We start from the raw sequence: 22,838 nt of genomic DNA on the forward strand, positions 1-22,838 counted from the left end.
TATTTCAGGGAAAGGAGCAAAAAAGATAGAAGAAAGGGTAAAAATATTTGGTTCTAAATAATTTGGTAATTCACAGGTTCTGTAATGCGATTTGAAAATTTTAAGACTTACTTCATCTTCTTGGACACCTGATAGAGTTTGGATGTGTTGTCCCCCAAAACTCATGCAGAAATTTGATCCCCAATGTGGCAGTGTTGGAAGCTGTTTGAGTCATGGGGGCGGATCCCTCATGAGTGGATTAATGCTCTCCCTGGGGGAGGGGAGGCCTGAGTGAGATCTCGCTCTGTTAGTTCCCACAGAGTTGGTTGTTTAAAAGACCCTGGCACCTCCTTTCTCTGTCTCTCTCTCTCTCTTGCTTCCTCTCGCCATGTGATCTGCTTGTACCCGCAGGCTGCCTGCCACTTTCTGCCATGAGTAGAAGCAGCCTGAGGCCCAAGCCAGATGCAGCTGTCCCAGAATCATAAGCCAAATAAACCTCTCTTCTTTATAAATTACCCAGTCTCAGATATTTCTGTTATAGCAACACAAAGAGACTAAAACAACACCTTATTAAAACAAAACAAATACAGTCTATGAACAATTGATAGCAGATCAAAATCAAGTCTTTCTTCTACTGTTAATATTTTAGCGTAACTTCCACACAATCTGCCTAATTGGAACCTTGAGAGATTAATGAAAACATATGTTACAAAATACTCAAGGTATGTGGGAAAAGGCCATTATTTCTACAGTAATATAGAAAGGAGTTAAATGACTGACAGTTCATTTCTTCAGTCCATTCCTAAGTGACACTAAGGCCACTGTGTTCTTTCCTGACAACCTATCGATCTTGTCCAACGTTTCAGGCTGGTGATTTGCAGGGCATGATTCTGAGTCTCCAGGAGAGGTGTGAGCTCATGCATGGTTCCAGAATATTTTGGAAGTCCCTCTTGGAGACCCAGAAAAAATTCCTCTGTGGAATCATCCAGAGCTCATGCAATTCAGCCACTCCATGTGGGTAACAACTAATCTCCACTTACCGGTGGCATATTTATTGACTGACTCAAGTTTACTTAGCTCTGGATCACAATTGCTATTGAGCTCATCTTCCAGCTCACAAAGCATAGCATGCCTGGGGTGACACTAACAAAAGGCCCAGAAATGGAGACTTCCCAACTGCTCCTCTAGTTGTTACCCAGTTGTGCAGAAATGAAAACCAGCATTCAAAGCAATCATCTTATAAGTACAGCATGATCCTAATTTTGTAAACAACAATAACAACAAAACTCAAAAAGTCCACGACATTACATACAGCAAGGCTACGGGGTTGTATCAGGAGCACAGACTCACAAGCCAGAGTGCCTGGGACCGAACCATGGATCTAATATTGTAGTGGGTTGACTACCTTCCTTCCCCACAAAAGATAAACCCACCCAGAACCTGTAGATATAATGTTATGTGGAGAAAGGGCCTTTGTAGATGTCGTTAAGATTAGATTTTGAGAAGGGATCATCCTGGCTTAGGGTGGACTGTAAATCCTACAGTAAGTGTCCTTATCGAAGAAGACAAGTGGAGAAGACACAGGGAGAAGGTGATGTGCAGACGGAGGCAGCGGTTGGAGTGACGTGTCTACAAGCCAAGGAGCGCCAAGGATGGCCAGCAGCCACCAGGAGCTGGCAGAGAGGAACAGGTTCTTCTTCCTCAGAGCCTCCAGAAGGAACCAACCCTGCCAACACCTTGATTTCAGACCCTGGCTTCCAAAACTGTGAGAGAATGAATGTCTGTTGTTTTAAGTCATCCAGTGTGTGGAAATTTGTTACGGCAGCCCTAGGAAAGTAAATACAAATATCAACCCTGGCCAAGTTACTTAGTGTCTTTAAACCTTAGTCTCCTTAGCTAAAACAGGGATTATATTAATCCTAATTGTTTAGGATTATTGTGAGGATTAATGAGTTAACGTATGCAGGTGCCTAGAACTGTGCTTGGCCCAATATATGACTGGACACTGTAAACGATTACATCATGATCACGATGACTACACAAGCACAGGCACTGAGCAGCATCGGGGTGATATCTCTCTCTGGGTACTGGGATCAAAACTTATACTTCGTTATTGCTGCTTCTCTGTGTTTTACATATTATGTACAAGGGATATGTCTCAGTTTTGTAATCAGAAGGCATTCATTAATTTAAAGTAACCATTTTAGTATAAAGTGATAAAGGCTGCATACCTGCAAGCTCATCATCAGATGCAGAGAACTGCAATGTTTGCAGTGATGGACTATTTAAACCACGTGCACACAGGCAGAAATCACATAGCTCTGGAGAAACAGCAATCTTATTATTAATACCTGAGAACTGCAATGCACAAATTGCTACAGGTAACCTACTCTTTCGGAAGCTGAGATGCTCTGAAAAATTGCTTCCTGTTGCCTAGCACAAGGAAGCCTGATTTCTTGGGTATGTGTGTTTCTCTTTCCACACGTCTAGGGCTTCTACAATCACAGCATGAAACTTCCAGGTTTCATATTACACTCTCTCTGTCCTCAGAATTTATAAAGTGACTCTATTAGGCAGTTATTTAGCTATCTGCACTGGAAGCATCACACAGCTCTTTAATTTAATTGACCCATCTCTCTTATGGAAAGCACTATTTTTGTGATGAAGTACTAGCCTGACCCAACCACCCTTGAGTTGAGGGTTATTAAGGATGAGAATGTAACACAATGTAAAGCCAGTGTGGCAGTGGCGACGTGAGGAGGGCTGCTGGCCAGCGGGCAGGATGACGTGGAAGGGCGCTGCGGCTCACCCGCTCCTCGGGGAGGAGAGACCTTCTGAAGCGTTTCATCAGCTACAAAATCACCTCCCTGGCCCAGTAATAGGCAGGCTGGTGGCAAGTACTTTTTAATAATTACTGTGGATTTCCAAAATACACCGTCTGCAAATTATTGTTATCAGCAGCTCCTTACTGTCGCACGAAGCAGGTTGTACTTTAGCTCAGCAGAAACGGAGGGGCTGCCAGGTTAAAGCTCTTCTCCCAGATCCCTGAGTGGGCTGCAGGGCTGGGGCTTCTAAGCTTTCCCTGCCTCTGCTAGGTGAAGTGGTTAACTGGATTGTGTTCTAAACTTGTGGTGTCGTCAGCAAGCATGGGCACGAGGCGTTTCCTGGGAGTGGGGGTGGGGACTGCACCTCTGCTGCTGCACTTCCAGCCCTCCCTCCGGGGCTTCCTATCTGAGTCCCGTCCCTCTGCCCGTTCCCTTCTTGATGGCCACAGCCACGCTTCCAGCCCGGGCTTCCCCTCTCCGCCTCAGCCAGTGAAGACGAGGCTCAGTTCCAGACCTTTCTCTCTCCTCACCTGGGGTGAGTGGATTTTTGTCTAGCGATTCTGCTCCAAGTATCTACAAGCAGAACAGACGAGAAGAAAGAGAAAGGAAGGAAGGGAGGGAAGAAGAGGGGGGTGGGGGTGGTGGAGAGAGAGAGAGTGAGAGAGAGAGAGAGAGAGAGAGAGAATAAACAGGTCCTAAACCCCTAAGTACTACTAGGAGTGAGGCCTGCTGCTCTTCTCTGTCTTCACTGCCTCATGGTTCCTCCTGGATCCCCAAGGAGCCGCCTTGTCAGTCTCTGCGTCCCCAGCCTTCTCCCACCTCCTCTCTGTATTCTCTGGGTCCCCCTCCCCTGTGACATCTCTGTCCCTCTTCCCTTTGGCAGACAGACCCTGCAGCTTGACAAGATTCATTCCATCTCAGAAGACACTTCTCCCTGTCCTGCCACCTCTGATTCCTGTCTTCTCTCCTTGGTTTTCCTTTCTCCTTCTGCCTTCTAGATGTAGATATTTTCATGGATTCCTTCATTTCTGTCATGACTCAACTGTCTCTCAAGCTTCCTCAGGAACCACCTACTAATAAGCCTGACTCTCCTAATGTCTACACCTGACTTCTCCCCTGAGCGCCAGACCTCTCTTTTCAGCTGACTCCTGGATATTTCTACTCCTGTGTTCCAATAGCAAATTAAATAAAATATGTACAAGCACCAGATTCATTTTCCTTTCTCTGAACTTGTCCCATGCCTCCCAGGTTCCCAGTATTTGCCAAAGCAGCAGCGCCTCCTACTGACCAAGGACTGAAGCTGCAGCATCACCTCGGACTCCGGACTTGCGCCGCACACTCAAGACTCACTTGAGTCCATCTTTGTCACATCTCCTGCATCTGCTCTCTACACTCCATTTCTTTCCAGCGTCCCAACTCCAGCTCTCCTTCTCTTTTGGGTGGGCCACTGTGACAGCCTGTTCCCTCTTCTTTCCATCCCCCCCCCATCGGATTCACCCGTGGCTTCCACAATAACTTCCTAACAAAGGTCTGATCCCATTAGTTTGGTATTCGAAGGCTTCTATGATTTAGCTTCTAATATACCCTCCCACTTTCCAGCCTTATTCTTCATGTACAGTATTCTCGTGGTTGCTGAACCACTCAGTATTTCAGGTGTGTGGCCTATAATTTTTGGCTTTTGTATCTTTACAAATGCTGTTCCAGAATGCCCTTACCCAGCTTTCAATGATCAAATCCTTCTTGTCTTTAAAATTCACCACTGTCAAGATTCCCAAACTCCAGCTGCAAGTGAGCTTCCTGCCCACTGACCCGTCTGTGGGATTTTTATCTGTGCCTCTCTTATGGCTCATATGGCATTTGATCTTGTGTTACCTTCCTGACTAGACACACCTGGCAGAGGAAGGCCCCGTCTGTTCAGCTCTGAAGTTCCCACAGCACCTTGTGCCTCTACGCCATGCCCTAACCAAATGAACAACTAACTCTGTAGACTTTCAAACACTCACCCTCCACCCAGACCCCCACTGAGAAATGTGTAAAAAGACAACTTGATTTTTGTTCTCTAGGGGCTTATAGCTCATTGTGGAGATTAATACATATTAATTAAAAAGCAATAGAAGATAGCAGGATTACTGAGGATATATAGTATACACACTCTAAGAAATCAGAAGAGAGGTTCTATTTTTATGGAACTAAATTGGATCTTAGTAATAGGTTTATTTTGGATAGGCAGAAAGACGGATATTCTAGGGGAAGAGGGTATCGGGATTATAGGCACAGAAGCCAGAGCAAGTGTGGTTTGTTCATAAGATCATAAATAAGCCTGTCATGATTAGGAAAGGAAATGACAGGGGAAGCAGAGGAGACCTAACATTCACCATTCGCTGCTGATGCTGGAACATGGACCAATTGTCCAGTAGGCATTATTGAATTTAATCCACATGACAACCCTGCACAGGAGATCACATCACTGCCAGTTTCATAAATAAGGAGTCTGAGGCGTGAAGGGATTAAGTAAGCGGTCAAGGTTACACAGGATTAGGTGGCAGAGCTGGGATTTGAAAGAGGCAGCCGGCTTCCACAACACCCTGCTGTCTCCTCTAGAACAAAACATAAATATCACAGGGCGTTTTCTCTTTAGGAAGGGAGACTTCTTGCACAAGGGCACTTCAAAAAGTTCAGGGAAGAATAGAATTGAAAGATAATACAAATCTTCCACGAGCTTTTTGAAGTGCCCTTGAATTTATAAATAATTCAAGTTGAAAGCAATAAGTACAACGCGTGATACGTGCAGGGTCAATACATGTCAGCTGATGCGGACTGCAGATGTGACTGCCCAGAGAGAGAGAGAAGCCTCCTGCACCAGATGCCAGCACTCTGGGGGGAAGGAGTCAGGAAGGCAGCCCCGGAACCGCAGTACCCAACCGGAGACACAGAGAAAGGATGGGGACTGAAGGGCTGGGGTTAATGTCACTCACTCCAGTCTACTTCAGCTACAAAGGAGGAGAACTAATCTACAGACCACAGCTTTGTCATAACAAGCACCCATCGGGGGTGATGGACAGGAGAGAAAGCGACGGGAGCACATACTTGGTCTCGTTGGCACATCGGATCTTGCAGCCTTCCCTGGGAATCACCAAGCCCAGGTGCATTCGCAGCCTGCAGTTTGTGGGCCCTGTGTGTGGCCACACGTGAGTTCCGGGGTGCATGACGGAATATTTGATCTGTGCAAAAAAGACAACACTCTGTTCAGCCACTTATCTAGGTGTCAAAGTGACAGTAAAAATTTACCATCAGTTTGGATTACAGCCTTTGTATTTCTATATATATCAGAATGTATATTCACGTGTTATTTCTTTGTGAAGGAACTAAAAATAAGCACCTCGCATTTTCCACAAAGTGATAAACACTGAACATTTTCCACCTTCAATTTTGACGTCAACCACATGAAATTATGTTTCATTAAAAAGGGAGTGGAAAAAAGTGGCATTCATCCGGCCAAAGGAAGTGACTATTTCCCTGGAAAGGTCAGCACTCTTTTATTTATAACAACCATCATCTGTGTTCTCCCCAGCGGTGGAAACACCTGGTACCTGTCCTCTTCTGCATCCTGTCGTCTCAGGGAACTTTTCTAGTAAAGTACAGGTTTTAGGAGCTCCTTTACAGGCATTTTCATTTTTCCTTCCTAGAACGACAATGATAAATCATTGTTAGAAACAAATTGCAGCAAAGCTTTAACTCATCCTGTGTGGACAGAATGCCACCTATACAGTCATCCTCGCTGTAGGGACAACAGGGCCAAGTAAGCACGAGAAAATGATGTGTCTTCCTGCAGTAGAAAGTGACTGGCAGAGCAAGGATCTGAACCCTCCACTTAGTGTTGGCCTAATTTGACTAAGGATGTCTAATGGACAAGACATGTGTTAATACTCACTTTTCTCCCTGTGGCAGGTAGAATAATGGCTCCCTTGTGTTCATACCCTAATCCCAGGAATCTGTGAATCTGCTGTGTCACATGGCAAAGGGGAATTAAGGTTGCAGATGACATGGAGAGACTATGTCAGTAACACAGACTCTGGGACATGTCCTCAAGCACTCTGAACTGTGCAAATTTCTTTGTCATCTACAAAATTACTGTTTATTAGGAAGATGTGCTCAGAAATGTACACAGCCTCACTTGCTGTCATGGTAGAGTACAACAATGGACTTTCTAAAAGACAGAACATTTTAATTCCCTATTCAAGATCCCTATATAGGACTGTTCCATCTAAAGCTGGTTTAATTTTGTTTAACAAATGTTAGTTGTGGCCAAAGATAATCATATGCTGAGAATAAGATGAGAGAAATGCAACTTAAAGTTATTGGCCTTAATCAAATGGACCTCAATACTTTATTTTTTTTTACCAAGTGCGCCACGGGCTCGGCCCTGGACCTCAATACTTTAGAAAACAACTTCTATATCTTTATTAGCTTTCAATTAATCTTTTTGCCTCTTGATTGAGTAAAATGTTAGTTGCTATTTTTAATTATTAACGTAGTACCCCAATGAGTTGAACAGTAAATGTTAGTTTGAACATTCAAATGTCTAAGCCTTTATAAAGCATTTTAAAGCTCTTGCTTTCATGCCTTCCTGTAGGTGAAGTCTGAGGACCACTTGGCAGGAGTCCCTAATTCTGGCTTCTGTGCTGTTCAGGGAGCAGTTAAGTGAAGTTTGGCAGCTTGAGGAGCAACCAGAGGTGGCTGGACTTCCCACAGGCATGATGGTGAGGGCTGAGCACTCAAGAACAGGTGCGCCTTACCTAAACGGTTGGTAATGAAGGAGTAACCCAATGGATTGTATGATTAGGATTCCCACTTGGCCAGGACTGGAGAGCATCTCTGGCCCTTTGGACACATATATCTTTTCTAGTCTAAAAACAGATCCTCTGTAGGAGGAAAGGCTGTACAGTAAAAGTTGACATTTGTGGATTGCCACTGGTAGTTTTAATCATTCACATGTTATCTATGAGGGTCCAAGGAATGCAACAAGAGTGCCATGGTGCTCACTATGGGTCAGGAAGTGCTCTGCATGCTTAGAGTGACTCATCTCATGTCCACGACACCAGGTAAGGGAGGCACAATTAGTGCTGTATTTTACAGAAGGGAACTGAGGCACGGAGATGTCACTTAGTAATTGGCAGCGCAGGAACTTCAATCCAGCCGAACTGGACCCAGAGTTCACGCTCTTAATCAGCACCCGAGCCCATCTCCATTACTGTTATTATTACACAGTGTGCTATTGTTATGTAATAAAAATGTAGTATCACTATTATATATTGGATAACTGTGTCAGATCTTTCACTGAGTGCTCATTGATCCTAACAACAACCCCATACTTGAGGCATGATTTTCATTGTCATTTTTCAGATGAGAAGTTTGGGGCTCAGTGATTCAGGAACATGCCCACATCACACAGCTAACAAGCTGTGCATCCAGGATTGTTGATTTCCAAAACCTATGCTTTAAAGTATAATTTCTCATTTTGTTGCACCATAGATTAGAAGGCAGCTGTGCAGAAGGAAACCAGTCAAGTAGTCAGTGGGAGGAAGCGTGCCCAGCATCTGCGACTCAATGTGGCTTTGTTGTTGTTTTATTATTTCTCGCCAAGTTTAAAATAACTGTTAAGTAGTAGTAAACTTTGTTTCTTTGGAAAAATGACCCTGGAAAGAGATCTAACTGACAATGCATACCTGAAAGAATCATTTGAATATATAAATTACACATGAATACACTTTATGAAGGATAGTCATGGAATTGGGGTCTTGGGTTGTATCCTTAAGTTTTAAGGCTCTTCTGCTGGGGTGACAACAGGTTCCACCTTGCATGACAACTCTGATCAATCGATAGTGGCTGCCTAGAACGACACCATGTTGAGAAGGATTCAGAGGTCCACCTTGAGCTCAACAGAATGACTACTAGGACCAGTTAGTACCATTTCCCATGGGCTCTAGAAGAAAAAAATGACTGCATACGTGTGGCATATTTGCTAACTGTATGTTTTAGTCATTGTTGGAGACGATTATTAAAATGCGAGCAAAATAGATGCTCTGTAATATTCACATAGCAATTTAAAAACATATTTGTGGGGAAAAATGATTATGTATACTTGCTGATTCTGTCTTTTTTTTTATTCAACTCTAAAAAACTGACCATTTAAAAAGGAATACAATTCAATACTGATTATACTACTTAGGGACTATATTAGTTTGCTACGTCTGCCCTAAAAAATGCCACAGATGGTGGCTTAAACAACAGAAATTTATTTTCTCACAGTTCTGAAGGCTGGAAGTCCAATGTGTCTTGCAGGTTTGGTTTTTCCTGAGGCCTCTCTTTTCCTGGCTTGCACATGGCCACCTTGCTGTGTCCTCACATGGCCTTTCCTCAGTACATACACAGCCCAAGTGTCTCTTCCTCTTTTTCTAAGGACCTAGTCCTATTGGATCAGGTCTCCACCCTTATGACCTCATTTAATCTTAAGTACATCCTTAAAGCCCTATCTCCAAATACAGTCACACTGGGGGTTAGGGCTTCAACATATAAATGGGGGGGGGGGGGCGGGGCGGGTGTCACAGTTCAGTCTATAGCAGAGGCCTACCATGATTTCATTTCCCATTTGGATAGAAACAAAACTTCCAGACACAGCTTCAAGGCCTTCATCTACTTAGCAGCATGCTTTCCTAACAAGGCTAGACAACCGTTCACTCTTCACTAAGTTAGATATACATCGGCCTCTTTGTCCGGACCTAAACTCTCAATGTGGCTAAGCAAACTGCCCTGTCGCCTTCCTCCCCCCATGTCCCCCATCCCTCCTTCCACCCCAGGATTCCCTCTCCTCTAATTCTGACTACAGCACCTGAGATGGCTTCTGCTCTTAGGAATTCCATTCTGCTTCTGTGTAAACTACGATAGCACTTGCTTCCAAAGTTATTCTTTTTTTTTTTTTTTTTAACGGTGACTTTTTTTTTTTATTTTTTATTTTTTTTGTCTTTTTGTGACCGGTAAGGAGATCGCAACCCTTGGTGTGGTTTCACCCGCACCGCGCTCAGCCAGTGAGCACACCGGCCATTCCTATATAGGATCCGAACCCGTGGCGGGAGCGCCGCTGCGCTCCCAAGCGCTGCACTCTCCCGAGTGCGCCACGGGGCCGGCCCCCAAAGTTATTCTTTTTACACTGTGAATTTATTTCCAGAAAATATTACTGGATCCCTCCTAGAAGCCTAGAACCACAAACAAAAGGCCACAAAAGGACCTTAAGTCTTCCTGAGAAAGAAACTTTGTGACTTATATTCTTTTATGACAATAAAATAAAACTGGAAGTTAATTTTTTAAAAGTTGAAGGAACTGGAACAGATTGAAAAATACATGGCTCATCACACACACACACACACACACACACACACACACACACACACACACACACGCACACCCATACATTATTTGGAGTCAAAATGGAAATCTTTTTTTTGGTGATAACTCAAGTGAAAACTACCATACATTATGGCTTATGAAATGTATCCAAAGCTATACCTAGAGATCAATACTCGAAAGTTTTTATTAATAACGCAGAAATGAAAAAAATTTACTAAGAAGTTCTAACGAAATGCTTAAAAGAACAACAAAATAAATAACAAAAAGAACAAGTGGAAGAAGAAAAAATACAAAAGTAGGAATTAGAAAACATAGTCCTAATAGTATGTCAGAAGTAATTTCATAAATTTTTAAAAATAGAATAGGTAAAACTTTGTAGTACTTAAGAGAGAAAACAAGAACATGCAAATTCCATTTGATGGGAATAAAAATTTAATAAAGACACTAAGAAAGTAAAAAAAACTTTATAAGAAGTTACTCTGAATAGTTCATGGAAAATCAGGTATAATTGACTTATGTGAAACTTAAAAGTCAAAATGCTGACTCTGACCAAATTATTGTCTCCATTATTTATTTTCTTTAAGGCTTAACACTTTTACATGCCCTATGAATAATACTTTGCATATTTCAACTTTATCAAATAACTTTTTTTTTTTAAAGCAGAGACTATGATTTTTGGAAATTATTGCCAGGATGCATGCTATTCTGAAGCATTGCTCCAGGAAGCCTGGTAGCTTCTGTGGAACATGGGATGCTGATAGAATCGAAGTACCAGGTGAAGGCTTAAGCGCCAATAGAGCTGACTCCTCTCAATAACATGCCCAAGATAAATTAGCATGTTGCCCATATATGGGCCATATAGCTCCATTAAAATGTCTTTTTGGCAAAAAAGCTGATAGAGTCACTTGAAATTATGTGATCTCTCTTCTGATGGACGTATCCTTGAAAATATTACTGAAGTAGTACCACTTCTTACATAGGAACTATTCTGAAGGCATAACTAAGACAAACCACTGTCCATATCTGTCCTTTTATATAAATTGATTGCTTATCATACTCTGAATTTTTGTGTAGCTAAAGATGTGCAGCACCTGCTGTGTAGTCTTCAAAATGGGTTTACTATTGTATAGTTATAGTTAGCCCAGGCTAAACTGACTTTTCAAGAAGAGAATTGGAAAGAGCCCTAAGGATCAAATCCAATGCTCCTCCAATTTTAGAGGTGGATTAATACACTCACTCATTGAACACACACATATTGGAGTCCTGTCTGTGTGCCTGGACCTGGGTTAAGCTAAGGAATATAAAGTTGAATGTGAACCACTTCCTATTCCTGATGAGCTCAGCTAGGAGTTAGTACTGTCTTGTCACTGGGGTGTGTTACCATTTCTACAACTCTCTCCCGCCCCGGGGATGTCATTTTGGCATGCAACATCACTTCCATTCTGCAGGAGCAAATGAGGCTCAGAGATCCTGCTTTCTAAGACACTGATACGCACATGCTGGACCTTTCAGTTATGCCTACACTCTATGGTTACTGTCAGTAACACATTATCCAACAAGAAAGACCGGGAAAATCAAAATACTATTTATATATACACGCACACACACACAAATAAGTGCTCAGATGTAGTTTTTAAAAATAGTGAATGGATATCAAAAGTATAGGTTTACCGGACCATCTCCTTTAAGTCTGGGAATGCCATCTCTGGGAGGTATCACCAGAAGACTCCCGTCAGTGCCCGCTTCTCAACAGGTCACTGGCTGCAGAGGACCATCTAGAAGTCAGGAGCTCACCTTGCTGCCACAGTGTAAACTGGCTCCAGTCACCCTTCTCCCTCAGGTTTTCATCTTCAGGTAGGAAGAGGCCTTTGGCTCTATCCATCACTGCAAGGCCTTCATCTCGGATTAACTTCCAGTTTCTTTCTAAAGACTAGAGGAAAGAGTCTGGCTTTACTGGACTGAAAATGTTCCTGGCAATATACACTTTATAATGACTCTCAGTTTTTGTTTGTTTAATAAAGTAACAACATTTTTGCTCTCATCTAGATTGCTTATATTTCAATTTCTTTTGGGTCTTCTTGTTAAGGTATTAAATTAAAAAACCCAAACTTAATATTATTTTTCTGAACCAAATGCCTTTGCAGCATAAAAATTTCAATAATTCCTAGAAACCTCAGAGAATAAGCCCCTCCACAATTTGTTTTAGGTTTTGTTTGTTTGTTTTTAGAAACCACAACCTAACAAGAGTCTTGACCTTGCTGATCACATTACATCAGCCCACGACAATAAGCTCCACGTGACATGACACTGAAGCTTTCAATCTGGAATACAAATCATGGCCATGATCTCACCTTTCAATAGAGTTCCTTACAAAGATGTCATTCAACATGGTAAAGAGTAATTAAACTTTCAAAGACATCAGAAAAGTGTCCATTGGAACATCTGGTATTTTATAAAATTAACGTAAGAACAAAACAAATAAATGCCATAGTGATTAGGATTCAGCTGCTACACAAAAATATTTCCTTGACTCCTCATGCGTTAGGGTGCTTTAGCCCCTGCCAGAGTGTGGGCTTAGGACCAGCAGAGCCTGGTGCTGGCGGTTCCGGTGGAAGGAGCGTCCTGGCAATCTTCACTGTCACAGTGTGCTGTGAGTGATGGGTCGGAGCGGTGGGGAAAGGTGGCAGGTGTGAGCATCTGAGTGGCAAATGAGATGAGCTGCTACCACGAGACAAGAATATAGCATTCCCACCACAGGAAAGAGACAAAGTTGTACAGATAAACCAGGATTTTGAAATGTTTAACAATTTCAATCATCTTTGTTACATGAGAAGTGGCTAAAATAGTTGAGTACATCGATTTGGGAATAGGGACGAACCTACGAGCTGATTTCAACAAGAGTCAGGGGCCAGATATATTTTAAGTGGCTCAAGAGCATGGGCCTGGAGTTAATAAGTGATGAAGAAAAAGACTGACACAAAAAATGAAAACAACAGTTAGCACTCTCTGAAAATGGATGGAGTTGCCCTGTAAAAACATGGGTTGCTATCTTTTGAATTAGTCAAGCAAAATGACCAATTATCGGGTAGAGCAAAGCACGAGATAATGTGTAAAGTGTTTTTACCAACCCATGCCCTGTGAATCCATGATTCAGCATAGGGAGATGACAAGGACAACGGCATAGGTGGAGGACTCTGCCAAACACAGACACGGGGCTTTGTGTGAAAACATGGTGCCAGCCTCAGCCAACCCAGGGAATGCTTTCCACGTTGTATGAAAACATAAGGGTCATTAAAATATTCCAGGGCAAGAAGGGGATTTTGATTAGATATTGATTTTATAATTCTATTTCTGTGACATCCACCCACTAATTCATGTTGACATCTACACCTGTTCCTACCATTGCCCTGCTTAGGGCAGTGCTGGTCATTTATCCACTGTTAGTTCTTAGTCCTCCAACTAGTTTCTATATTACTTCATCCAAAGGAGGAAGTTGGTAACTAGCAAGTCAAAGATAGCATTTCAATAAAGAGATACTCAAAAGTCCTCACTTTACCAGGCCCCCAGGTTGAGAGAATACTATATTTTTGTCAAGAATCCCAAGATCATGATAAAGAAAAAAAAAACGCACCTCAGGACTGTGCAGTCTGTTCACATGTCAAATGCACCTAAATTGCCGACACTCACTGCGGTTACTGTAATTTGTTCAAGTTGCTAGATAAATCTGTTAGATTCCTGTAAACTGTCACACAGACAAGGGGAGAATTACCTCTCGAACACATGAAATTACTTTCCAAATGAGGTTACCAGCACCTTATATGGGCAAGCTCTTCCTTCTCTCCCTGCTTGGTATTCTAGTTTCTTTCATTTCTTTTGAAAGCTGATTTAGGGGCACGGTTGAAAAGAGCTGATCTTTTGTTACTAAAATAGGGCACAAAGCCCTAGGGAAAAATGTTAAAGTGATTGAATCACTCAATAAAATTAATTTTTTTTAAAACTTAAGAATAGGCTGTCTTGTATCTGTGAAATGTCCTTTCTGCCCCCTTTCCCCCCAACCTCCCCGGGAAGTGTTGCCAAGGTACTTTTCCATGAGTAGTAATTAATTTTTAAAAAATACTTTGCTTTCCCTTGTCATATGAGGCACACATGTGTTGGATAACAGACTCATGCTCAAAAGGAGCACAGTGGTGCAGAAGGGTCTCCCCAGCACCCGACTCAACACTTACACTAAAATGCCACAGACATGCCCATTCCTCACCAAGCACTACATAGATCTTTAGTTCATTTTTATTATAAAACAGCCACTTGCTATTTTTGCTTTTGAGTTTAAAAACTGTCATAGAATTTCACAACTGGAAGGATCTGTACTGTTGATCTACCTGCAATTTTTTTCACATTAGGGATGACAAAATGACTCCTGGAGTGGTTAATGAGCCTCACATCCCACCATCTAGTGGCCAGCAGTGCTAGAGCCAAAACCCAGCTCTGCTGTCTCCCCCTTGATTATGCCTACTTCACCTGTGGGAGGAGAGAGGGTCACCCTTCAGCACAGGGATTTCAGAGTGCAGTAGCCTCTGGGGCCCTGTTCCCTTCTGGAGCATGAGAGCAAACATGGGGGCCCATAAACTTCCATACGCAGTGATTTACTGGGCACCCATTGGTGTGGGCATTGGTCAGGAGCAGGCTCTTTCGAGATTCTTGGAGGGCAATGTGCACCCCACTGAGTACTGTGCAGAGGGCACGCCTCAAAGACGGTTCACATCCTTGACAACTGGGGAAAACCGAGTGAGCCAGAAGATCGCACCAGTTAAACCTGGTGACATAAAGAAAAGCATGAAGATAACAACAGTCATAATCTCCTACATATTCAATGTACACATTTTTTGGACCAAAGTAATGACTGTCCTTGGGGGAGTTTCCAACTTTGGAAAGACACACCAGGGTCTTTTATGAGAATTAGGGAGAAATCTGGGATAGAACCTGGGAATGTTTTTTTAAGTACACACTGAGGAACATTACATAAAATTCACATGGTTACAGCAGATTAAAGACCAAATCTAATTACACAGGGTGTGTATGTATGTGTATGTCTTAGTCCCTTTGGCCAAAATACCATAGACTGAGTGGCTTATAAACAACAGAAATTTATTTCTTGCAGTTCTTGAGGCTGGGAAGTCCAAGATCAAGGCACCAGCAGTTTTGGGGTCTGGTGAGAGACACTTTCTGGTTCATAGGTGGTGCCTGTGTGCCACATGGTAGAAGGGGAGACCAAGCTCCCTCAGGCCTCTTTTGTAAGAGCACTAATTCCGTTCATGAGGGCTTCGCTCTCATGTTAATTGCCTCCAAAGGCCCTACCTCTTAATACCATTATCTCATGGGTTACATTAGAACATACGAATTTTGGTGGGGCAGGGGGACATGAACATTCAGACCATAGCAGAGAGAGAGAGAAAGAGAGAGAGACAGAGAGTGTATGTGTGTGTGTGAGAGTGTGTGTGTGTGTGTGTGAGAGAGAGAGTGTGTGTGTGTGAGAGAGAGTGTGTGTGAGAGAGTGTGTGTGTGTGTGTGAGAGAGTGTGTGTGTGAGAGAGAGTGTGTGTGTGAGAGAGTGTGTGTGAGAGTGTGTGTGTGTGAGAGAGTGTGTGTGTGCGTGAGTGTGTGTGAGTGTGTGAGTGTGTGTGAGAGTGTGTGTGTGAGAGTGTGTGAGTGTGTGTGAGAGTGTGTGTGTGTGTGAGAGTGTGTGCGTGAGTGAGAGAGTGTGCGTGTGTGTGTGAGAGTGTGTGAGTGTGCATGTGTGTGAGTGTGCGCGCGTGTGTGTGTGTGCATGTGTGTGTGAGAGAGTGTGTGTGTGAGAGAGAGAGAGTGTGTGTGTGTGTGTGTGTGTGTGTGTGAGAGAGAGAGAGAGAGAGAGAAATGTATACATTTTCTGTACAGTAATATCAATCAGTTGTCTGAGATGGCAAAGAGATCCATTTTTCAGGAAATTCCAACAGGAACCTGAAGGCTCACACAGAGCAGACATTTTTAAGTCTCATCTGAAATGTTTCTTCATTGACCCTAAATTCATCCATTTCATAAAACTGATAAGAGAAACTAATAGCATTGGTATTTGAGTTGGTTGCCCAAAGACACAGCTTCTAATTCATATTTATTCTTGTGGCTTCAGAGACTTTAAAACAGAGATTGGATTGTTTTTACAGTGCTACATGGCTTCATAAACCCATCATCAACACTTGCCTTGTGTGTTAAACCTCAGCTGTGTTGGGCACTCTAGTCATCTGTAAATGGGCTTCCCAGTTTCAGGTCTCATTAATTCCACAATACATCTCAGCTCTACTTAATTCAAACCCTCCGTCAAGTTAAAGGCAATTTCTTCACCTTCCCAGATATCCTGCTCATCCCATGTGGAGTGTGCACTTTCTCTTTAACATCAAGATAAATTAAAATTAAGTCCTATTTTTTAAGTCTTCTCTTAAAATTAACTTGTTGCAGAAGGTCTTTCTTTTGACAAGCAAACTAAAGCCAAACTAATCGTATTTAACTATGTTCCTTCCTGATATTTTCAGTCAATTTCAAAACACTTTTTTTTTTTTTTTTTAAGTCAAATATCACTACAGGTCTTACAATGGAAATAGCAGTCTCTTTCCCAACTCCTCCCCAATCCTCAGTCTAACCCTCAGCTAATTCTTTTAAATATTTCTTTTGTTATTTACCTGCTTACATCTAAATAGTATGTTTATATTGCTTTTCTGGGTTTATTAATTTTAGACATTATCATTTATCTCTTGGAGAAAGTTGACATTTAAACATTTGATGTCTTCTTTTTCCTCTTCTGCATTCTTGCAATACAGTTAACTTCACAAATCTTTTATGTATCTGGGTAAATTCACATTCAGGTTTTATAATATTATGACAATGAGGTATCATTCACACTTGAATTGAGCTGTAATTACTACATTTCACATGCAGCTTCTAAAAAAATTCTACCCCCTTTTTGTTGGCTTAATTTTCTAATGCACTTAACAGTGTTTCATTAACTCTGAAAAAGTGCCATGAAATTTCTTGATACTATTCTATCCTTTGCAAAACATCATATACTCTATACTTTCTTTCTTCCATTATCTCCTTTTCAGAAGGTAGCCCTCTGCCTTGCTCTGATCTGGACCAGCTGTTGTCTGGGCTTGCTGGACAATTGTCATTGTGGAACTTCCCTTGACCTTTGCACAGTCTTGGGCTCCCTAATTATTGGATTCTAATTGTTCCTAAGGAAGGGCACACCACAGGTAAAATTGAGTTTCTGAAAATATCTGAAGCTATTCTTATATTTGATTGAAGGTTTGACTGTGTACAGTTGGATATTTAGGTGCTAAATTAATTTTAGCAGTAAATAATTTCTTTCAATAATTTTTCTTGTTATCTAGTGTGATTACTATTTTATCTTACTTTAAAATATTTAGTTTACAAATAAAGATTGAATATATTCAAGGTGAACACGATGAGTTTATATATGTAGACACTGTGTAATGATCACCACAATCAAATTAATTAACACATCATCCATCACCACCCCTGGCGTATATCAGAGCCCCAAACTTACTCATCTTACAACTGAAAGTTTGTACCCTCTGACCAACATCTCCCCATTTTCCCTATTCCTTAGCCCCTGGCAACCAGTGTTCTACTCTCTGCTTCTATGAGTTTGACTTTTTCAAACGATAGGACATCCATCTTTTTAAGGATGAATAATATTCCATTGTGTTCACGTCCCACAATTTCTTTACTCATTCATCTGTTGACAGACATTTAGATTGTTTCCATATCTTGTCTACGGTGAATAATGCTGCCAAAAACATGGGAATGCAGATATCTCTTTGAGACACTGATTTTATTTCCTTTGGATATATACCCAGAAGTAGAATTTTTCAATCGTATCGTAGTTCTATTTTTCATTTTTTGAGGAGTCTCCATACTGTTTTTCATAATGGCTAAGTTTAAATTCCCATCAACAGTGTGTAAGAATTCCTTTTCTCCACATCCTTGCCAACACTTGTTATCTCTTGTCTTTTCCATAATAGCAGGTGTGGGGTGATATCTCACTGTGGTTTTGATTTGCATTTCTCTGATGATTAGTGATTTTGAACATTTTTTCATATACCTGTTGGCCATTGTTATGTCTTCTTTGGAAAAAGTCTATTCAGGTCCTTTACCTTTTTTTAAATTGGGTTATTTGCTTTTTTTTTTTTTTCTTTATCAGACATATGGTTTGCAAATATTTTCTCCTGTTCTGCTGGTTGTCTTTCACTCTGTTGTTTCCTTTGCCGTGCAGAAGCTTTTTACTTTGGTGTAGTCCCACTTGTTTATTTTTGCTTTTGTTGCCTTGTGCTTTTTGTGTCATATCCAAAGAAATCATTACTATGATCAATGTCTTTTTATAATTTTGAAAGCTTTGCTCCATTACAATGTAACATTTAGTGTTGCTGTCTGGAAATCTGATGCCTTTTGGATACCCCCCAACCCCAAAGCCTTCTAAGAGTCAGTAAGATTAGTGGTTAGGAGTGTAAAATGTGGAGACAGACTGCCTGGTTTGGAAATAAGACTCTGCCATTTATTTGCTGTGTGATGTGGGGCAAGTTACTTAACTCTGAGCCTTAGGTTTCTCATCTCTAATACTTACCTCAGGAGTGTCTGGGAGGACTAAGTGTGTCCAAAGTGACTGCTATAAACAAGTATAACTGTGATAATAATGATGAGGACTTTAAGATCTTCTCTTTCTTGTTTCTTGAAATTTTATGGCGATATGCTTTAGTCATGGAGAAGGGAAGGGAGGGCTATGTTTTTAACATGTGAACAAACATAACATGAGAACTCCTTAGGTTTGAGAGTAACATAAGAAAGATTAGTAAGTAACTGTGTGATCAGATGTTAAGAAAAATGGCACTGAGAAAACATAGACATTGGGTGTTTAGAAAAAGTCCCAGAGATAGGTGTATGTACCTTGAAAGGTTCTGATTCTAAATTTTAAAAAACGATGTGGTCCAAGACTATTCTAGGCAAAGTTTATACACTAAATTAGAGTTAAAATGAATTAATAACAACGGTGTATTATTATGATGTATACAAACTTATACCTAACTGGTTAAGAATATGCTTGTTGTTATTTTAAGAATTCTATATCTTACTTTTTAGAGATAAAATTGGCTTGCTTAAATCTTAGCCCAAACATGCCTATACTTTATACCGTGATGTAAGACATGGAGAGCAGTGAACGCTGCCTCAGAAACAATACCCCAGGGTGGGGGCATCCCCGCGTGCTCAGCTGAGGTTGTGGAATCAGAGCAAGTAACATAATGAGTGTGATGCTCTCACAGCAAATTCTCTTTGCAATAAATTTAATAAAACCTCTGAGGATATTAGTAGCATTAAAGGAGCAACCTCTCACTGGTTCTAATGCATTTTGATCAGATCTTGTTTTTTAAGTTTGAATATAAAGATAAAAGAAAACAGCTGACATTTCTTATTGTGGAAGTAAACAAAGACCAACTAAATAAGAAAAGCAAAGGCTATTTACTGTGAGCTGGCAAGGCAAGTCAGCCACTGTTCCTTGTGTTTTGGCAGAGACTCAAGGGCAGGCAGAGGAGTGGGGAAGCTTTATAGTGGAACAAAGGGAAGGCTTCAGGTATGCCCTGTTCGGAGGTTGTTGGCCTGGGGAAGCTGGAGACCGTTAATTAGAAGAGGGCGTCCTGTGCACAGAATGTATGTGCTATGTACAGAGTGTACTGAAGGTGTATAGCTTCCACACAATCGTAGAGCAGAAAAGTCGCTGTCGAACCTTTGTAAGCTGGGGACTGTCTAATTGTTTAGAGGCTCATATTTGGCTGTCTCTGGTTGGTCTTAAGTTGGAACTACGGACAAAACTCAGAGAAGCTGTCAGTCATTAATCAAATCCTTCCCATTTGGGGCTGATTGTCACAGAAGTTATTCTCTAGCTCCCTGGATTGTGACTAGAGATAGCAATCTGGCTTCCTACAAGTCTGACTTATAGCAGGCTAGCTTCCTGAGCTGTCTACTGTAGTTAAGGGGTTGGTTTCTTGGGTGGGCTGCTGCAGGTTGTGGGTCAGAGTTCCATTTTTACACATGGTCTGGCCATGGTCCATTTGTGTGTTCGGTCTCTCAAGACCTTGCTGAAGAATAAGGATAACACCAGGCCCCTAGAATGGGGCAAGAGGAGTCTTGCAGAAATGAATTTTGCTCTTTCCAGTGATTGGGAGAAAAAGGGTTTCTTCTCCTGGGAGAAAGGAGGAAAGACAGTCCAGGTTGCCAGGAGGAACACCCAGCCTGAGGGCTTCAAGGACTCAGAGGGCAAAGGAGACCCATATTCCTCAGACACAAGCCCAGATGGTCAGGGAAGCCGCCGACATGGGCAGTCAGAGGAAGGTGAAAGGGGAGACGAGGCGCTGGCTTCCCTTCCTGCTGATGTACTGGGAATAGTGCCCTGAGCTCCATCCTCAGGGAGCAACAGCTCTGAACAGAACCCCCAAAGTCTTTAACCTCAAAGGGCCAAAAGTCTGATGGGAGAACTTTCTGTGTATATGTATGAAAAATGACTTGAAAAACAGATAAATTATCTATAATGTGTATGTGGATATGTACATTTAAGACATGGATCTGTGCATATGTGTAGTAAAACACAGGCTATGACCTACTTGATTAAACATTTTAGAACTCTAAATAAAGTACCAGCCTGCAGGTACAGTTTGCAATTATTCTGAATTATCAAACAATGTACTGTGAGTTCCCAAAGAGGGGCAGAGATAAAGCCAATATTTAGGCATTTTTTTCACATTGACAAATACTGAAAACTCAACTGATTTTACTCTGAGAAAGACAACAGCCCTTTAGTTCAAATAAATTAAAGAATACAGAAATTTGGTTCTTTTGCTACATTGCCATCATTGCCATCACATGCCATCCTATAATCTCAGCAGAATGTTGACTCTTAATAAAGACCCACATCAAAACAGCACATGGAACAGCCAGGGTGGTGGAGGTTTTGTGTTTTGTGTTTTGTTTTGAGCCTTGTCAAATCCTTGTAGGAGAGGAGGGACTGAGATAAGGAAACTGAGGCTCAGACAGGTGAAGTGACTAGCCCAAAGCGTCAGAGCTGAGAGAAAAACTAATCAATCTGCTTCTAACTGTGAGCCTCTTTTAAGAATTTCACCTGTAAATCACATAATCATCAAACTCTGGACTCCCATTTGTCACTGTTAGTGAAAGCATCATTGAAATCCAAAAAGCTTAAAGTCTGACTTAGAGAAATAAGATTAAACTATTATGTTAACCTCAAGGAGTTGCTTTCAGCACTTTATACTATGATACTTACTTTTATATAAAATTGCGATTCTTCTTAATTTACAGCTTAATTCCACTATAAATCTGACATTTCTGCTTCTTAATCCATTTCATTTCAAAAGCAGTTCAGTGAAAACATTCAAATATTTAATTACATAGAAAGAAATGTTGAACCACTAATGTATTACTACATAAGTCTTATTTTTGTCCCAGTGAAGTTATTCATATACAATGGATTTCTTAGTTAATAAAAGCTGCAGACTGAAGGAACACGACAGAGAGTGTATTCTAATCAATCATTCTGATGTGCTGTGTCACCTCGTCGGCAAAGTATTACCGGGCATTCCTCCAACTGTAATAAAACTACAAGATGAAGAAAGGCAAGCTTATCTGTGATGCTATTTGCTTACATCAGAGCAGCTGCTCCGAAAAACTCAGAAAAGAAAGCAAGAGTTTTCCTTTTTCCCAGTGATGAATGCAAAGAGGTAGGTAGCAAAAACAGCAAATACAAAAGGGATATTTTAAACTATAGTTTCCATTTGCTATTGGCTGCTGTTATGTTTTCAATATTACTATAGTGGTTTCCACACACGCATGTTTATTCATCTAAATGAGCCATGAAATAATGTGGATCAAAGAGCTAATCTCAAAAAGGGAAGAGCAAAACTCTTGAGATATGATGGCTTTTCTCTGACTACAAGAGATCTTTTCTATTTCCAACCTAGCAAAGACCTTAATCTGTTTTTGTTTCAATTTATGTTAAATAACCCTAAGGCACTTAGCACTTACATATTTGTGATTTGGGCAGCAACCTACTCAATTTAAATAAAAATAAGCCCTAAAGAGAAAACTCCACTTGAATATATTTCTGTAAAATTTTCTCATTGAGCTGCATAGCCTCTTACCCCTAGTGCCAGAGCTGCTAAATTACAAGCTACACAATAAGGGGGAACAATGACAATTCAACAAAAGGGAAAAACAAAGATGATGCATTTTACTGGACATTATCCCACGCCTCCAGGAAAATTGCTGCCTACATCTCACTGGAACAGACAGTGAGAATGATCTGAATAAAAATGTGCTATCCATGGTAGTTAACAGCCACCTAAAGGCCAAAATCTGGGTGATTATTCTAAAAGTATTTTGGCCAAATGTGGCAGCTACCAGATCTAGCAGGTTTCCACTTTACAATGTCAATGCCTGGGTGATGATCTAGGATCCATAATATTCAAATCTGTAATTTGAAAATGAAGGAATATCTGGATGTGCAAGTGTTTGTCAC

At 41.3% G+C, this 22,838-nt stretch overlaps 1 protein-coding gene across 8 annotated transcripts in view; it reads right to left on the reverse strand.

The window, feature by feature from the left end:
* ASPH (aspartate beta-hydroxylase) overlaps positions 1 to 22,838 on the reverse strand; it is a 222,123-nt gene that overhangs the window by 8,451 nt on the left and 190,834 nt on the right. For all 8 annotated transcript variants that reach the window (XM_063079431.1, XM_063079429.1, XM_063079426.1 and 5 more), the window contains 3 exons: positions 12,003 to 12,138; positions 6,395 to 6,486; positions 5,892 to 6,025 (listed from right to left, as the gene is read on the reverse strand). In XM_063079431.1, the coding sequence (XP_062935501.1) occupies positions 5,892 to 6,025; positions 6,395 to 6,486; positions 12,003 to 12,138 (362 nt within the window). The remainder of the gene's footprint in view (positions 1 to 5,891; positions 6,026 to 6,394; positions 6,487 to 12,002; positions 12,139 to 22,838) is intronic.

The sequence above is a fragment of the Cynocephalus volans genome, chromosome 15, assembly GCF_027409185.1.
Source record: "Cynocephalus volans isolate mCynVol1 chromosome 15, mCynVol1.pri, whole genome shotgun sequence".
Lineage (NCBI taxonomy): Eukaryota > Metazoa > Chordata > Mammalia > Dermoptera > Cynocephalidae > Cynocephalus > Cynocephalus volans.